The 19704-nt window shown below is 41.5% G+C and overlaps 1 protein-coding gene across 1 annotated transcript in view; it reads right to left on the reverse strand.

Annotated features, from left to right (window-relative positions):
- Positions 1–479: 479 nt before the first annotated feature.
- The window catches only part of LOC117954865 (tensin-3-like), a 32468-nt gene continuing 13243 nt past the window's right edge, over positions 480–19704 (reverse strand). The window contains exons 8-27 of the mRNA XM_034888903.1: positions 19371–19431; positions 19131–19206; positions 18915–19044; positions 18599–18664; positions 17292–17393; positions 11605–12795; positions 7852–8009; positions 7620–7752; positions 7369–7452; positions 5463–5592; positions 4293–4852; positions 4120–4206; positions 3901–4032; positions 2387–2482; positions 2002–2079; positions 1753–1830; positions 1400–1568; positions 1246–1314; positions 1022–1051; positions 480–902 (exon numbers count right to left, since the gene is read on the reverse strand). Coding sequence (XP_034744794.1) covers positions 758–902; positions 1022–1051; positions 1246–1314; positions 1400–1568; positions 1753–1830; positions 2002–2079; positions 2387–2482; positions 3901–4032; positions 4120–4206; positions 4293–4852; positions 5463–5592; positions 7369–7452; positions 7620–7752; positions 7852–8009; positions 11605–12795; positions 17292–17393; positions 18599–18664; positions 18915–19044; positions 19131–19206; positions 19371–19431 — 3575 coding nt within the window. The 3' untranslated portion in view covers positions 480–757. The remainder of the gene's footprint in view (positions 903–1021; positions 1052–1245; positions 1315–1399; positions 1569–1752; positions 1831–2001; positions 2080–2386; positions 2483–3900; positions 4033–4119; positions 4207–4292; positions 4853–5462; positions 5593–7368; positions 7453–7619; positions 7753–7851; positions 8010–11604; positions 12796–17291; positions 17394–18598; positions 18665–18914; positions 19045–19130; positions 19207–19370; positions 19432–19704) is intronic.

Consider the following 19704-nt stretch of genomic DNA (forward strand, 5'->3'; position numbering starts at 1 on the left):
ATTAAAATATTTTCTATGATTTCTCTCCTTTCAACACACACGCACGCACACACTTTAATTAAAATGTCGCTGACAGCTTTAAAAGTGGTCATATTCACATAAGAGTAAGACACTTATTTAACAAGGATCAGATAAACCAGATAATGTTGCAAGTGTACAGAAGGCTGTGGTTTAAAAAAATAAAACATTTACATTGCATAGATAAAACAAGATAATCCTGTATGCACCTGTAGCCTGTCCTAATTATACATAATTGCTGCACTGCCTTTCCACGTATTAAACTCCACAACAAAATACTGCATGCTGGACAGATGCAGCACAGTGGTGCTTCTACATTAGCTACAACTTAACAGAATGTTAAAAGCTTAAATGAAGTTTGTTTTGGTTAAATATAAGAAAACAATGACATATAACAAGGTTCAGCTTTCTTGATTTGTCTATAAAAATGCTATGCACAAATGAGAAAAGCAGCCATTGTGTTCCCCGCTACTTTACAGTTCATTTTACAGGAAAGAAAAGTAAGAGCATAGAAGAGAAGTATATTTTTCTATTCAAAATAAATGTATTAAATGTCCTGGTGTTGGTAAGTGATCATTATGCACGTAATATCCAGTTAATATTATTATTATCATCCTGGGTTAATGCCACCATCTTCAGTCCTTTACATTTTGTCCTTTCTTCAGCCTTTCAGTCTTTATTTCTTGTTTCTACTCTGAGTACAAGTCTGTCTAGGTGATCAGCTCAGTCTGAGGCAGGCCTACTTACTTTTTTGCGAGCCAATCATCACCTTGGAAACAAAGTTGACAATGGCGCTTGCTGGCTGCTCAGGGTCATGCTCTGCAAACAGGTGACAAATATTGTCCATGGAAGTGCCAGTTTTCCTCGCCACAAAGCCAAAGATCCTGAAGAGGTGAATAAAAAGACTTTACAGCAGAACTGTCATCTGCCTCAAACTGACCACAATCCTTTAAATATAGAACTTCTTTAATGCTCTGGTTGAAAATAATAACAATCGACTTACTTTGCTGAAGGGCAGCCATCTTTATTCCACCTGTGAGCAGTGAAAGGAGGATTGTTATTACCTTGGTAGAACTTCTCAACTGCACATTCAAAAATAGCAGCGACAAGGTGGTGACATACCACACCTGTTTAGAGTAATAAAAGGTTTACCTAACGATTGCCACGACAGACACTCTATTAACTCTTAAATGACATGTGCTCAAATTTTAAGTCAGCAATACTCACTTTCTATCTTGAGGATCCAATGCACAAAATATGACTGTATTTACATTGTAATGCCTCCTGAAGAACAGCCTAAAAAGAGACGGAGGAAGGGGGGGGGTTAAGAAAAATGTCTCTGCATGTGTGTATGGTGTGAATATGCTCATGTTTCACTCACTTCCTTTGGTTGTCAGTGAGGGTGATTCCCTGGGAGGACACCTTGAAGTGGACTACAGTGGAAGTTGGGGGAGGGTTTGAGTCCAGAGACATACTGGTAGCTTTCTGCACCGCCTGGATGCCTGTTAGGGACTCCATCTCCACGGAGCCCAGGTACCACACATTACAGGCTACAGGGACACACAGATTCAAATTACATGCGGATTACAACTGCTGAGAGCTGATAACTGTAGTAAGTGACATAGTCCCTGATGACAATCCACGATTGTGCGTTGCGTCTATTTTTATGTACAATGCCATCATTGCTTTGTCATAACGTCTATTCAAAGCAAGTGATCTTAAAAGCCTGATTACCTGCACCCTGTTTTAGCAGCTCAGCCGCAGAGTTGGTGACTAATTGTGAGGTAGTCTCCACAACATCTTCAAGAGGATCTATAAACAAGAAAAGCATATAAGTCAGTGAGAGTTTTGGGGGAAAACCATAACAGCTTCATAAAAACATATAATGCCCAAAAGGCCAGACAGATATGGGTAGAAACAAGACCTAATTAATTTTCTCTTCTGACCAAAAATGAGGTCTGTGACAGCGCATTGAATGTTTACCTCTGTCAGGAATGATAAGTTTGCAGGGCAGGGCCAACGGGGTGATTGAATGTTGGCAGACCAGTGCAGTTAAGCTTCCTGTAAAACAAAGATATATCAATGTTAGAGCGAAAAAGATTTGATGTTTTACTGCCTCTCACCTTCAAAACAACACATGAAAACATGGAGCAGCAGGCTGTGGATAAAATGTCAGGTGCGTTACTCTGTAATGTTATGCTGCAGGCAAAATGACCAATCAGTAGATAGTGGTACAATACAACAGAAAAACAGAGGGCAGTATGCTGTCCTGAGTCTTTCATTTTGTGCAATGTAGCCAAACAGCCATGAGGGGTCCCTGTTGTTAACCAGCTGTAATGAGAGAGATTTTAACAAAATAGGTTCTCACCAAAATAGGGCTCATTGGGGCAACCCTTCAACCGCACTCCTTTCTGTGTACACTCAATCAGGAAGTGGCGTACTAATTCATTGGATAGATCACCACCTGGAAGACAAAATATTACAATTATTAATTCCTCACAATAGCCTGTGGTCTTTTTCAGTAAAAACGGTCCTCTATCTGACAGCCTAGATTTACTCTGACCTAAATAAAAGCTCCAAAAACTTATCTCAGAACCACACATCATTTCCCAGCCTGAGTTACATAAAACATGAAATCGCTACATTCAATCTCTCCAGAGATTAATGGGATTAAGATTCAAAAGAAGCGCCACTGAGGGGGGCAGGAGGAGTCTGTCAGGAATGTCTTGACACAAAGGCTTGGAGAAAGGCTCCCTCCAAAAGGTGGGTTAGGTTTCACTCTTAGAAATGAGCCACAATGCCCTAAACTGAAGGTGCAGAGAAGGACCATGTCATGATGGCACCATAGGTGCCCTTGGACCGTGTCGGGGTCAAAGGCACACAACAGGGCAGGTGTGGGTGGGAGATGATTTTAAAGCTTTGAACGCTGTGGTGGCCCGGTATACAGTAGGTAGGGCATCCTTTGTGGCCCCATGCGTTGCTTATGATAATGTGTCTCAGACACAAGTTGGATTATTTATCCGGGTGATTTATTATCCTATAGCCCTTTTCTTAACAACAAAAAATGATGTGTGAATCTCTCTCACCACTCAATCAGCCTTTGGTTTCATGTTGAAACATAGCGAGAGAATGTTTGGCCAGATTCATCTCTAGACTTTGTTTTCTTTCAAAATACTTCCACCCTGTATTTCCTGATTATGCTAAACAACAACCCTAGGAAGTAAATAACCAAGCAGGCTGTCTTGACCTCAGTCCCTAGATATTACATCCATAATAGACAGAGATATGTGGGGCAGACAGCTTCCCAGGAGATGGCCATGGGATCAGAGTTGGCTTATGGACCCAGCACATCCTTTGTTAAGGGCTGAAACATTAGCTGTAGGTCTAAGACTATCAGGCAAAAGGGGTCTGTTTGGCACAACACACTCTCATGTTCCAGCATGAAGACAAGTACAGTGGGCTGTAACTGTAGATGGCTTTGTGTGATTGTCTGATGAATTATTCCCAGGGCCTCTGTATTACTGGACCAATCTTTGCTATATTCACTATGATAATTGAAAGAATTAATTAAAATACACCTTTTGAGAACAAAGTTAGCTAGTTCCCCTAGTTTTCCCGCTTTATGCTAAGCTAGGCTAACCACATCCTGATTTCAGCTATATGATTAACACCCAAACAGGAGAGGTATGAATCTTTTCATTGAAAGCCAGGAAATATTGGTATTTCCCAAAATATTAACCTGTCATAACAAATGTTCATTCAAAAAGAAAAAGTTTAGAATTTGCACTAAGATATGCAAAAAAATAAGGCTTCTGCGACAAACTATTATTTTCAAACCAAATTAGTATAAACCAACAAGTTTGTCGTCCACATGTGCTGTACCTTTCTTGGTCTGTTGCAGGACAGATGGTGGGGGAGTAGCCACCTTCATTGCGAGTCCATAAGCCCCTCTGAAGGAATGGCTGTCCCGCACAACAAAGCAACCAGGCTCCTTGTCCTTCAAGACTGAAATTGCTGTGTGAAGAGAAACATAATAGTGAAGTGGCTCTATATTTGGTGAAATTATTTCCTTTATTTTATTACTTTGGAACAAAAGCCTACCTTGGTCCCTTGAGATATCTGGCTTATACCAATATTTTGATGTGTCCTGCACAAACTTTACAGTAACCTGCTTGTTGGCCAGTACATCTGGAAAACAATTATCAGCAAAATAATCAGCAAAGTGTTCATTTGTGTGTGGTTAATGAGGGGTTTGGCTTCAATATGTAGCTTACCTGGCAGAGGTGAGGCTGTGCCCAGCGCCTGAGATGAGAGGTCAGGCAAAACATTTGGAAAGGGAATACTCAGGGAGCTCCCACTGTGGGGGCTCGAGAACCCACTGAGGGCTGGAGACACGGTTCCCAGCGAATGCTCCCCATCTGATGCCCTCTTCTTCTCAGGCAGAACGGGGGGCAGCATCTGGGGCATCTGTAGCTGAGTCTGTCCATCCATGGAGGACAAAAGCTCCCTGTCCATGCCTCCATTTCCCAGCAGATTAGAGTGAGTGTTTGGACAGTCCGTGCCATAGCCGTGACCGGAGTCATCCTGCTCGTCAAAGCTTTGAGCGGGACTGCGGCTAAGAGCATAGCGTGCCATACAGCTGAGCTGGCTGCTTCGGGGAGAGCTATGGGCGTTGGGGGCAGGGTGCATGTGCGGGTGGTGCAGGGGAGGAGAGTGGTGACCATAGTCCAGTGACATGGAGTGCGGCGGTGGTTGTCTTGTAGAGGGGTAGCCACTCAGAGATGATTGGCAGCTCAGGACAGGATGCTCTGGCCAGGACTGGTTTGTTGATGAACTTAAAAGAATAAAAGAAAAGGTCATAAACATACTGTAAAAAAAACAATATAGCCAAGTTACCAGTCAAATGTAGAAGCAAAAAGCTGCAAAAGAATTCTAATTAATGCACATTTCTATCCACCACTATCATGCAAATATGAGGAGTTAGGTGGATCAAGGTACACAGTTGGTGGCACTTTCTCTTTCAGTGTGTGCCATTAACACATAAACAAGATAACTAAAAGAGTGCCAATACAATCTCAAACAATGTAAGAACGTGGTGGAAATATTACATTTGTAATTATTTTAAATGTATTCCTCACTCCACACGCATCAGATGTTTTCATGTGACGCCATTTTTCATCTCTTCAGTGACCTTTAAGTCACATGCTACATGTATGTCGGTATTCATTGGCTAAGTCTCTTTTCATTGGACTTTCTCACATTTTGTTTTTATTAATACGCCAACTGTTCCAAATCAGCCAAATGTAAAAACGTGGTAGCAATATTTCAAATTAGTTTTCTTAGTTCGAGGTGTTTCCACTGTGCTTTTACTTTATGTGCAAATTGAAAATGCGCAAACAAGTGGTCGGTCCAGCTTTAAAGTTCTGGTTAGGACAGATCTGTACCTGTCTGTCCACGGAAGGGTCCCAACAATAGAGGCAGAGTGTGTTCCACTTAGCATCCTGTGGCAGTTGATGGTGTCTGGTAAATTGTCGAGTCCAACATGACTGATTATCTCTGAATATCCCCGGGGTTCTGTGTCACAGCAGTAAAACAAATCAGAAGTTTAAATTCAAGCACATTTATTGACCGCATTCACAGTCAGGTGCTGTTTTTCTTTGAAATGTTGAATTGAAATACAAATAAATTGACTTGAAAACACATTTACATACATAAATACATACAGTGAATACATACACACACACACACACATATATATACTTATAGACACACACACACACACACACACACACACACACACACACACACATACATACAATTATTACTGAGAGAAACAAACTTAAAAAGTTGCAATAGACAAAAAAAAAGAAGACTTTAACAAGTAAGAGTGTATAATACAGCAAAAACAAATCCCTGCAAAAAAGCTCTGGATTAATTTAAGTGACAACCAATCAATATTGGAGTAGAAATTAAATGAACCCAGCCTTCAATCTACATAAAACCAGTCACCTTTTACCCCTGCCACAACCCATAGAGTCAACATATCAGGAGCCACTAACAGCCTTGAATCTAAAAAAGCTCATGTTCTAACACCGGTTTTACAGCAAAGTTCTCTCTGGGCTGCCTTTATAGGAATTAGAGGTGCAAAGCTGTAAGAGTTGTTGCTTTCTTCTAGTCCCTATTTCCCCACCGAGTACACTGAGACACTTTCATAGGGGAGGAAAAGTCATGCCTCCTGACCCACAGTAACCATGGAGATGTGGCAGGACTGAATGTGGTGATTCCTGCCTGGGTGTCTGAGGTAGTAAGAGGCACAGCAGGGGCACAGATCTGCTCCAAGGCCCTACAACGTTTAGACATATTGCAGATCACTATGGAAACAAGTCCCCAAGAGTTCAAATTAGAATGAACATGAAAGTAAAGTTTACGTTCATGGAGATTTAATCCATATTCAGGACGTGTGTGTAGTTTCAGACCATGTCCAGTAATCTAAAAACATGCCAAGCGAAACACAACTAACTTAATTTAAAAGGGCACAAATAACATCCTATGTATGTAATAATTCGATGAATTAAACAATAAAAACATGACGAATTTTGGAAAATAGCATTAAAGTCCATAAATGCTGATGCTACAAAGTGCTATGAATGCACACCTCCCATCTCTGAAAAATTGTACAGCCAGGGTGTGTTCCACCTCAGATAAACACCACAAAAAAACATCCATACAAAAAAAGTGCTCAGCCTTAATGTGAAGAACAACATGGTTGTGTCCTAAAATGTTTTCTCTACAGGCTGTGACCACAAAGACATTCTCCAAAAACCAAACATGAAGGGCACATACTGGTTAGGAATCTCCCTACTTTCCCATGCATGAGGCATCTTTGTTTTCGGCTTCTGTCTCAAAACCACTATAATTCTTCAAACAACAACGTCAACATTATTAGGTACAGAAAGAGGGACCTGAAATAGCTCCATTCTAGTGAGAAGGGAATATGAGGTAAAGAGGGGAAATTCTGCACAAATAAAACAGCATTGGGTTCTTTTTGTTTTTCACAACAACTTGGCCAGCTGTTTAACTTCCTATGATAAGGTGCCTTAAACCCATATGCTTAGAAAAAAAGACAAATTATCCATTTTTATTTTACAATGGAATGACATTTCTGCATTTTAAATATATACCATCAAATTATATGCAGAACGTTTTTCTATACCACTGCTCTGTATCCCATTGTTAAACACTGCTTTTAAGTTCACAGAGAAAGACCACTATCTTCCCTCAGACTAAAGAATTTTCATACCAAACTCATATGATGTGGTCAGTTTGCCTTCAGAAGAATTCTGAACCTACCATGATCTGTTCTGTAGCCACCGTAAGATTGCATGCTAGGAGATGGTATTTGCCTGAGGTGAGTCAATTCTGACATACTTTTCACTGAAAACACAAAGGACAGGGACATTTCATTAAACCTACCAAACAAAGCTGGTCACAAATACATGCAAAATCAAAAGATAAAAGAAACATATTTACAAGTGAGATGTTTCAGTGTAAATGACAACATCCATCAATGACAACAGACACGGGAAACACACAGTACTCACCATAAGGTGTTGGTGGAGAGATGGGAAAGGCAGGAGTAAGTGGAGTCATGTCACTCCCGGCCTCGACCCCACTGTCCATGTCTGGGCCCTGGGCCCTATATTCAACACTGTCGGTCCTGTACAACAAGGGGTGCTGTAACAAACAAACGCTTACATGTAACCAACCATACAGACTAGAATGATTCATGAAGGGGGAAAGAGTCATTATACACTGTGCACATGCTGTATTTACATGAGACTGTGGCATGCAGGGGGAGTATGTCCGCTGACCCCTGTAGTCCTCTGTCCCCCCCCACCCTGAGTTACAGAAGCCTGGATGATCCGTGACATCGCTTCCTTGGCGACTCACACTCCGCGTGACACCCACCTGTCCCTCACTGGACTGGACAGCTGGATACACACAGGTAGACAGCGGCAAGCAGGTCATTAAATGTTAACAGATCCACAGGCATCACTGATTTCAAGGAAGTAAAGTACATAGAACTGAAAGAAAAGATTACAGTGCTTTAACCTTTGATATATTTTACGAAAGTATTCAGCAAAATGTTCTTTTCCAACACTGCATCTTCTTCTAGTCAAGTACTATTGAAATGTCTGTCTACTCTGAAATTAAGGCATACTAGAGTCGGGTTTGGCAATATGGTTGAAAAACATATCACAACAGTAATAATGACATTTTCTGATATGTATCACAATGTCAAAAGTCACATAAAACTGATGTTCAAAGCAACTTAATGTGTTCCACTTATCCCACTGTACTAAATTGAACTTTGTATTCCAACAAACACACTAATGTCAATTCAATTTATGTTAATCTAGACTGTGTTAAATGTCGGGCATTGATCATTTGAATTTCATCTGTCCAAGTGACATCACCACACCGCTACCGGTGGGTGTACTGCCTATAATCATATTTTGAGAAGACAGCTGAGGAATGCAAGGGGTCTGGCTGGTGGGCTGGAGGGTGTGGAGTGTATGTGTGTGTGTGTGTGTGGGAGGGGGGGTTAATGTTGTGACTAATCTGAGTGCTGCCACTCAGCACCAGGGTGTTAATTTGAGCCCTCCCAGCAGGCTCCGACCTCTCAGCCCTGAAGAATGCTAACAGTGCATGGGTGCTAATGCCGGGGATCATCACTCACTTTGGATGACACAAACAGTGGCATACGTGCTTGTCAAAGGTTTCTCAGGGTATGCATCACAAGTTTTTTTTAATCTAACATAACATACATCAGGGTGTATGTACAGGATTTTATTCAAGAGGTATGAGGAAAAGTCCTGGAGATAGGAAAGCATGGATCTGAATGGTGGAGACAAATTATATTTATTTGCAATGACTGACATTCAGTGCCATCATTTCTATAACCTCACATCCCCTCAAGAGTTGGGTAGGGCAGGATCAGGATAAATACAGCATTGTGATGCAATAGAGATTTGGCAATTTCCTCTTAGTTGTGTCTGGCCATTGCAAATCAATGAGCAGGACTGCTTCTAGGCAACATTGGCTTTACAGCACTTTTGCATCAATGTAATGAACTTCTTAATGTGTCAGGTATTTCATGCATTGAATTCTCCGGAAATTCTCTTGTCTGGTTATTTTAGTTATAAAAGATTCAATGATTTTTCAGAAGATGTACTTCAGCAGGATATAGCTACTGATATAAAAGTATATAATATATATCATTGTCTTGACCAGCTTATATTGGGACATTCATTTAAGCTATCATCATGATGAAACCACAATAACTTATCAAGTCAATTATACAGTTATTAACATAAGCAATGGCTGCAGGTGCATTTTACAAACACATATGTTACATGTATTAATGGGTCTTGTGCCATAATGTTGTTTGATCAAATGCACGGTAACGGTTAATATAAAAATATAATAAAAATGCAATTGAAATGGTACAGCCTTCTAAAAGCCATGACGTCACTGGAGATATAAGCGTACAAAGAATTTTGCGATGCACAAAATTTGTCCTGCACACTTTACTTTACTTTACTTTGGGCTGAGATGGAGAGGACCCTCTACCTTCCTGAGTTTTTGTACCTTTAATCAGTTGCTGTATGTCAGCCCCAGTCTATTTTACACAACATAAATACAGTAACCTCACTCCTCCATCTCCACTTTTTCTTTACTGTGAAAACAATAACAACATAGAGCTGTGGTGCAATCATGTGATGAGAACAAGCAGGAAAAGCATGACTGGTCTAGTTACATGGAGAGCTTGAATTCCTTTCAACAGTCAGCATGAATCATTCATTAATATAACTTAACCAGGCCTCTTTTATGATAAATAACGTTTGCTCCAACTTCATGTTACAACAAAGCAGGGCAAAAGGACTCTGAGCCATGAATAATGTAACCAATGCAAACAGATAAAAGCCTAGATTAAAAAGAATTCCTTACTTCCTACAAGTTATTTGCAAATTAGCAAAAGTTATAGCCTTCGGCATTTGTTTCTTGGAATGACACTTCTGTGTAGTTGATATTCACAGACAGGTATAGATTGGAATGCAAAAAAAAACTTTGCCTCAGGCCTCACTTGTTCCTCTTGAAAATTCCTCAGGCCGTCTCCATATTGTGCATCGCCGCAACCACATGTATACATGCTGGAGTGTGATTCACGCATTGCTAAAACCCAAACAGCTTTCTGCGTTTTCTCTGCCTCGCTGGTTTTCAGCTGAAGAAAGAAAAAGAAAGATCCTTTGCACCTAGTGTGACTTTCTCAAGTCCAAGGTGCCAAACTTGATGACCTCTAGGGTGAGCTAAATTTGATATCAAAGTTCTAATCTTTGTAGCATGGGAAAGAAAGGAATTTTGTAATCTTGCAATTTCTATATTAACATTGTTGGCAGAAGCAGGCATACAGTTGCTGAAACACATTCTCCAAATTCTTTTGCAGTTATTTCAGATCATAGACTGCCTTCTTAAACATCCTCTGATCTGTCCTGGGATCATTTTTAACATGAACAAAGTGGAAATAACTTTTGTGGATAACTACTATAGTCACTACGTTGTATTACCTCTGTCTGCACAACAAATGGCAGTCAAAAGAGGAGAAAGTTGAAGATCATAGAAACATATCATTGATAAGAAATTAGTCTGAAAAGATGGAAATGTGGTGAACATGATACAAAAACATGTAGAGCAAATATTAGAGATAATTCAAATTAAATATGAAAGATATGGTTTGTGTGTGTGTATGTGTTTTAGGGTTACGCAATAAACTACATACAATTTCAGCTCTTAATAACCCAAACAGTAATTGAGAAAAAAAAAAGTATGTTGCCCATGATGCTTTGCAGATAAGTCCTATTTTGTCTGTTGTGTGTTCTGAATGAAAAAACAAGTTCATGTTCAATATTTACTAAATAATCATGATTATGATTTGTTCCATAATCAAGCAGCCCTAGTGTGTTTTACGTAATGCTTAAAAACTTTTGTACACACAACGATAAGCAATGGGAAGGTCTGAGGGAAACAGAAGGTTAAGGACTTTGATTTTGCAAATATCTGTATTCATCATGCAATCTCTATAATCAAACGCTGAGAGACGGCAATGTTCAGAGGCCGATGACAGCTGCTCTCCTTCTCTTCATTTACGGTCCTGATCCTCTACTCAGATAGCTATACAGACAAGTCTGGACGGCGCTCCTCCCTCAGATTCATACCGAAAACATCTGAAAACCTGGCAACAACCCTGCTATTTCTGCCAGCTGGAGGAGGGAGGAGGAGTGCTTTGTTAAGTTAACTCTGTAGTGAAGGGAGAAGAAAAGATGATACTCTTGGAAAGGAACAACTCTGTCTATTTATAAATATTCCTAGCATGTTAATTCAAGTTGTTTTATTACCTATATCGTTGCCATAATTATGGTTTCATAACGACTGTCACACATTTCTTTTCACAATCTCACTTCCAGACCACACTTCATCATCACCACCACCACCACCGCACCCAGACTGACTGACTGTTAGACTTACCTGTCTGCTGTGTGTTTTTCAGGGTCGCTGCGTTATTATTGTTGAATCGGAGATTGATGCCGTTCGAACATTTGGAGACTGAGCCGTTTACTTGCGTCGCGCCGTTCCTCTTAATGGAGCTGCTGTGGCTCGAAACCGGCGCAAATGTGGGATCCAGGTCCATGATTAGCTGGTTGAGCTGGTCGATGGAGTTGTCAATGTCCATTGTGAGAGATTTAAACTCCTCGTCACGTTTGTTGTTGTTGTTATTGTTCATGGTTGCCTGTTCTTTGTGTGGTGCTGTGTTTCTCAGAGCGTCTGCCGTCGTGTCCCTGCTAGGGCCCTGTGGCTCAGTAAGCAGGCCTGCTTTCGGTGAACTGCTCCCTTTCTTGTTCCCCGGGTATCTTTCTGTCTCGTTTCCATCCTCTGCCATGTAGATAAGCTGTTGTGCAGCAACCATCTGCTGCTGGCGAACCCAGGACTGTGTAGAATAACTTCCCTGTCTGTAGACGTGCTGCTTGGGCATTGGAGCGCTGCTGGGATTAGCAGAGGCCACAGAGTTGCTCCTGGAGCTCAGGCAGCCCCTTCTCGCCTCAGCATAGGCTCTCTCATACTCCTCCATTGGAGTGGGTGCAGGGTGGTGAAGGTGGTGTTGGCTCTGGCTTTGCTGCTCCTCTCCACCGGGACTCCCGAAGCCATCTGACAGCAGGGAGTTCTGGCTGCTCTTGTGGCAGGAGGACGACAAGGTACCTAGGCTGTCCACACTGTGCAGATCATGACCTGTAATGACCTCATCATCCAGGATGTCTGTTTCCCTCTCTCGGGGTCTGGGGTCTCCATTCATGTGCACTTGCGCTGGGACTATCTGCTGGATGCCCACAATGGGGCCTTGATCACCCATCTCCCTCAGCGAGGGGTCCTCAAGACCAAAGCCACTTAAAAGACGCTTCAACTGGACCTTTTCCTGCTGGCTGGGGCCCTGGTTAGGCCTGATGGTGTTGGTGGTTGGGGTGGGGACAGGCGTGGGTTTGTCAGCCCACAGAGAAGTGCTAGACAGGCCCGAGTCGCTGCTGACAGAGAGGGCGTGGTCGCTGTGGTCAGGGCTGGAGGTGGCGGAGGTTGTGCGGGCCCCTCTGCCCAGTGTCGCTTCTCCTCCGCTGGGGCTCCTCTTGTTAGACGCTTTTTCCTGGGTTAGGCCTTGAGATCGTGGTGCTGCAAAATAGAAGAGATGCAGCGCTTCATACGGTCAGCTGGTAAGGGCACACGTACACACAGAGAAACACAGACAGCAGAGGCTCACGTGGACGAACACAAACGGCACAAAGCCACAGACAGGACTCCTTTAACATGCACGGTCATGTCAGATCCATCATTTAGAATCTGTGACAGACAAAGCTCAACACTTGATTCACCTGACAAAGACAACATTCCAGACAACACAGAGGAAACATCCGACTCCAAATAACAAGGTCATTTATACATGGACAGAACAAATATATGTGAAAATAAAAATATGTGATAACATGTGAAAGAGTTTTTCTCATTAGATGTGTCAGAATAAAAAAAAATCAAAATCCCTAGTAGAATCACCAAAATTATTCTAATCCCTTCTTTTGATTTGAGTTTATGTCAAGCAAAGATAATCCGCTTTTATTGCCATAAAAAGTTCCACCTTGCCACAAGGTAAACTGCCAAGGTGCTGGTGTATGCAGCGTCGACAGCAGACAAAGGTGTTCCTCATGCTCAGGTTATATAATATATATTAAGTCTTCCGTATGGCGCTACAAGAGGATCTTCAGAGTCTGACCCCTGCATTCCTCACCCAGCTGTTATTAAGACCACCCTACTCCCTCTCGCCTGCCCCTTGGCCCCCAGCACATGTCCAAACAACCTCCTTAATCCTCAGAAGTGAAAGACAAATAGCAGTCCTTATGCGAGACAGTCTAATCCATCACAAAAGAAAACAAGAATCTAGTTTACCTAGACTTACGCAAAATGATGGCTGGAGAAGAGGTGCTTGTGAGCAGCGTTGCCAAAGGTACCAGAATTACCAAACTTTCTGTTTCAATGTCACTCTCTCCTTAACAAAAGAGAGCTGGAACATTACTCCTATGCTTCTCCCTCAAACTTTCGCCTTAATTACTTGCCTTTCAGTCAAACCATGACTGTAGGATCTGAATACCAGAAACGCATGATAAAAAGCTCCCCCTACTCCTACTCTGCAAACGTCCCTGTATGTATACCTAGCCCCCCCAACTTGCTCACACAAACACACCAGTGGAACCTGCATCGGGCCTTGAGCAGCCTTGCTGGCCAGTTCCGCCGGGAGTTTTCCAACAAATCCTTCTTGTAAAGAGCCTTATGTCAAGGTGCAATCAGGTTTTAGGATGGATGTTTGCCCTTTCTCTCAATGCTGGCCATCTTTCTCTCTCTCTCTCTCTCTCTCCGTCACCCCTGTCATCGTCCTGCCTCCCTTTTCTTTTCCCTCCCCCTCATGGCCGCCCATCTGTCTCAAGAAATAAAATCTCTTACCTTTGCAGCCACTACCAGGTAAGAACACAAAGCAATCCCAGTCTCCGGTAAAACAAAACATGTAAAGAAGAGGCAACGCAGACACAAGAGCGCAGACATGGCTTTCAACCAACAGATAATGGTCAGGGTCAAAACAAGAGTGTATGGATATGTTCGCCCCTGCTTCCTTTCTCTGCTGAGAAGGTGAGAGTGTGTGCACTCCACACAAGGGGGGACCTGGAGATCTCCAAATAAGGGCAGAGGAATGTAAACAAGTGAGGCGGGGTTTCAGGGCGGAGGCAGGCTGGAGGAAAGAAGTAACCCGACCTCTTGCCCTGCATTAGGGGGACTACCCCACTGGGAAGAGAGGGGGGAAAAAAGGGAAATAAAGAGAGAGAGGGCGGCGCAGAGAGTATCAGAGAAAGAAAACAACATTCCTGCAGCTCCAGATTTTTTTACTCTCTTTTTATTAAATCACTCCCTGCCTTCTATTTGGAGTTCAACAATATCGGCATGAAAACTATGTGCCCTAAACTCAATTATGGGGTTCAACAATTGTTATAAAAACTGTTTTACCTACAAGGGTTAACACTGACATTAACAAACCCATGACTGGTTAACCGAGAATGTTCTTTGCTTAAGAAAATCATTTAAACCATTTATATCTAGCATTCATCATGTTGGTTGTTGTGGTATGGTCAGTCCCTGAATAATCCACCAATTACAGTGCAGAGAGCAGCAAAACCAGAACCTTTCCTCAAGCTGCTCTCGTGTCGCAGGAGTAGGTTGGGTTGTGTATGGATATGCAATTACCCAACCCTTTCCATTCCTTCTCAGTTACTACCACCCTGCACCTCCTAAATGCCAAAACTTTGAGTCGATAGCATAATGATGATCATCATCGTTATTTTCTTCTGCCCAAGCTTCTATATGTGCCTCCGATATATGCATATGACAGCCGTTTAGGAATAAACTCTTAAAAGTCCCGTGTACAATTTGTACAGTACATGCTGTAGAGAAAATGTATGAAAATAATTGCATTATGAAATAGTTATATTACCATTTTCTCTCAAGTCCCTAGTGGTGTACAATGGAGACAGATATGAGATGTCCATCACTGAGAATTCTGTCCCTAAAATGCTGTAGAGGTCAACAAACATTAAAAAAAGATCCACAGCAATATTACCTTGCACAAACAACTTCTCAGTTACTCTAGGTGATCCACAGACTTTGTCGTTTTCTTTCTTTTTACAGCTTTGATACTTTTTGGAATTGATATTTTCAAGAAAAGTGTACGGTATGAAATGTGCAAGACAATGTGCAACACTGTCAATTGCAGTCCATTCATTCTAGATTAGAGGATCTGCCTGCAGCCATAGGTGTTTTAAAGATTCTTCATTCTTTCATTCTGTGTCACAAATAAATCTGGGATTTTGCTCAGGTGCAACAAAAAAGTAATCAACTTCAATTCAAGTATTTAGCATCTTTTTAATGACCTCTAGCAAATATTTTTTAACCACACTGACCCTTTTATAAACTGTGGAGTCCCAAAATTAGTTCTGGCAATCCAACAGAACTCTTGCCAGGACTGTTAATTTGTGGTCTTAGTCTAATCTTCCTATACATTACACTAGTGCACCTGAGTTATCTTGAAGTCTGATTAACTCTCTCATGTCAGTGCAGTTAGCAGCTGCAAGCCACACTACACTAAAGACAACAGCCTACTTTGACAGTAGACCAAAGTAAACAAGCTTTCTGGAAAAAACAATCTTTTACAATTCAACTCTTCAATCACACGTGGGGATAAGCACACACTCTTACTGGTGATTGGTGAAAAGCCATTGAAGTAAATTAGGTTTTCTTTTCACAACCTTAGCGCTACGGTGGCAAATGGTTTTCAGACTTCCTCCTCCTGACCAACTTCTGAGTGACAGCCTCTCAGAGTCAAACTAGGCCTGCCAGTGAACTGGTGGTAAGAAGATGCTGAATTCCAACAAAGCTCCCAGTCTCCTGTCCCCGATGTAGTGTTTACATGAGAAAGCAAGGCTGTAAATATCCCACATGAATGCTTTGGAATCAAGGCAAGGGGAAAAATGCTCCTTTGTTAATGTCTTTGGTTTGGTTTGATGGATTCTTAAATTTGAGTGTTTTGCTCTTTCATTGCATTCACAGCGGAGTGCATACAATTATATATGGACTTGTTGGGGTATTTTAAATGAAAATAAAAGAACTGCAGCTCATTTTCATTAAGCTGAACTTAGCTTATAAAAACACTCTGGGAAAGGGTGGATCTGTGTTTTAATGCGGAATAGAGCAACAGCTTCCCAGAATAGAGCGACGTGGTACCACCAAATCGCTCTATTCTGGGAGGTTGTTGTGAATTCTGCGGTTGAGTGCAGAGCAACAACCACAGTGAGGACAGGACGCCCCGACAGGGTGGCTCTGAGTCGCAGTCTGTGTGTGTCTGTGCAGGAGCTAGTGAGAGTGTGTATGTGTGTGGGATGGTTAAAGCATGGCCTATTCATTTCAAGAAACAACCAAATAGAAATCTCTTGAGAACTAATTGCTCTTCCTCTGAACCAAGCATTCCCTACGTACAACAACAATCCTCCCTATCCTTCACACAGAAACAACACTGCTTGTCATGCCTATCACACTGCAACCTAAAAGTTACATTTCAGCTGTCTTTTCCTTTCCTCACCAAAATAAAAGTCTTGTTTCCACAGGGCCTGGCTGTCTGGGTTTTAAGTCCCTCTCATGAATAATAACTCATGTTTGCAACATAAATTCCTGCTTGCAACATAAACCAAGTTAGTGGTGACTGTGTTTGCATGTTAATGCAATCACACTGCAGTCCCTTAATAAGATGGAGCAGAAGACCTGTCCCGCTGTGTTAATTCCCTGAGAGAGGAAAAGAGAGAGAACGAGTGTTTGTGTGTGTGTGTGTGTGTGTGTGTGTGTGTGTGTGTGTTTTTGTGAAACAGAGAGAACACGGTGGGTACCGGAAAAGTAACAGAGAGAGGAAAGTGGGGGGGAAACCATTTCATGTCTAAATAAGACCCTAGTCATACTTCTTCCATTCATAAAACAGCCACCGGTATTTTCACTCAGGTAGTGCCGGATTCATTAGGCAGACATTGGCATTGTTATTAAGTCTTGTGAGTCATGTAGTAACTAATGCAGCTTAATTACTGTACCTTCACCATCACAGATGTTCTGGTAGGAGTCCCAGCGGATTAATGGATCTGCTGTGTTGTAGTCCACAATAACATCTGCCCCATTTTGCCACCTGTCAGCACCTGGACCCCAAGATAACAATAATGTTGATAATATATCGAAAAGAAAGTGAGTAGCATAAAATACTATTCATCATAATGTTATTTTAACGGCTGTTATGGCTCAAGGGGGAAAAAAGGAAGCTCTGTCTTAGCAGGACATTTTTGTGTAAATATTTAGGGAGCTTTCAGTGGAATTGTATCCCTATGGTAGATTTAAAGAGTTCACTTCGCATTACTCAGTCCTGAATATATTTATTATCCACAAATCTTACTATTCAAACCAAACTATAAAAATAAAGTATTTCAGCATTTCATTCGTTTTACTAGATTGTTCAGGTATAGAAGCCATTTAAAAAGGAATAGTTCAACATTTTGGGATATTTTGGGCACTCATTTGCTTTCCGTCTGAAAGTGAGATGAGAAGTTCAATCCTGTTGAAATGTTAGGATGCTAAATATGTTGTAACAGCCAGCAGACAGTTAGCTTAGCTTAGCATAAAGAGCAGAAACTGCTAGCCTGGCTTTGTCTGAAGGTAAAACTTATAGTCACTAGTTTTTACACTTTTGTTTAATGAAGGATTAAACTGGATATAATGTGTTTATTGGTGAGTTTTAGGTACACAGAGTTTCTTTATCTATGGACTGAGGCAGGCTCCCCACATTCATTCTTCATGTAACACTTAATCATCAACTGATTGGTATCAACTTAACTGTTGATATCAATCTTTTCATTGAACTCTCTGCAAGAAAGTGAATACTTTTTATTTATTTATTATTATCTATTTTTATCTATTAAAAATAGCTCAGCATATCATAACAAATCAAGTCCAAGATGTATTCAAGGTTTCACTTTCACCCATGATGCTATGGATTGCAATGTCATTGTTGGGGGACAACAATATCACCCTTGCCAGAATATTTTAATTATGCTAAAGCAATAGTAAGCAAATACATACAACACATACACACAGAACCACACAACATCCCACTCCTATGGGGCTCTGGGGCAGCACATGCTGCGTTTCTTTACCTCTCTGTCAGCGCACACTTCACACTACATTTCCCCTCTGCAGCATTCCACATCCCTTCTCACCATGGGGCAGAGGGGGAGGAACGGAGCCCAGGACAACTCGGAGGGGAAAATGGCTTTGTGTCTGATTTTCCAACTATCTTTCCCAGTAGCAACTTTTTTTCTTAAATAAAATCCCAGAAGGGTTAGGAATCTACCTGGAATCCTTTCTGGTCCCTCGGAGAACACCAGCTCCACTTTACCATAATCTGCAAATCTAGGATCTGTAATTTAAGCAGACAGGAATGCCATTAGTGTGTCCATTCAGAGGTGGAAGGACAAATGGTGTTGTCTGTGAATAGGATTCTCTCAGTACACGTAAAATGTTTGGTAAAACAAGATTATTGGTCTCAAAGTGCCAAGTCTAAATTAAGTCCAGACTGAGCCCTGCAGATGCCGAGTGGAGCAGAGGAGTCGCCGTAAACTAGCAGAGGCACGTTGAGACCTGCTCTTAGGTTTTTCTTTCAGGTCTACCTTTGTTGGCAGTCTCCATGTCCTCTTTTTCAAACATCAGGTTGTAGCCCTGCACTGCTCCCGTGTGGAACTGCAGCCGGAAAATAACTTCACGACCCGAAGTTACGGCACCTTTGTGATAGCATTTAATCTGCAAAAGAAAATGCAATAACTATTGTTATTACTACAATCAATACTGATGTCAGAAACTTTGAGAAGGCATTTTTGTTTTCCTACCATGATGTCGCCTTTTAGAAGCTGGGCGGGCTCCAGGTTAATGCATACACGGTCTCTGTGGCCTGGACCAATGTGACTGACACGAAAACAAGAGAGAAGTGATTCAAGCAAGCAATCGCAGATATTTACAGAAAGCACAAAGTCAGCAATAAGTAAGTAAATCAAAGATGACTTAATTTAATGTATTCAAATATTCTTGGAAGCAAACAAATAACTGTACCACACGTTAAAGCTACTTACTAGATTCCAGATGAATACACTGCTTGCATTCCCTGGTAAACCTTGATGTACGGACGACATACTGAAAAGAAAAAAGATACATTCTCAAATAAATAATAGTTAATAACATGGCATTAAGTAGCCTGTTAGGATAAGATATGTATGAGTAGCTTCTCAGATTGTTTGGCTCACAGCAAGTGTAATAAGCAGTTGTTGAGAGAAAGGGATTTCAGCTCCACGATGTGACGAAGACCTGTGTTGCTTCAGTGAAATTAGTAAAAACAGCTATTTACATGCAAACATGGGAGTGAATTCCCATGGGTTCACTGGGAACTTATAGAGAACTTCTTCTCTT

The sequence above is a fragment of the Etheostoma cragini genome, chromosome 12 (assembly GCF_013103735.1).
Source record: "Etheostoma cragini isolate CJK2018 chromosome 12, CSU_Ecrag_1.0, whole genome shotgun sequence".
NCBI classification, from domain to species: domain Eukaryota; kingdom Metazoa; phylum Chordata; class Actinopteri; order Perciformes; family Percidae; genus Etheostoma; species Etheostoma cragini.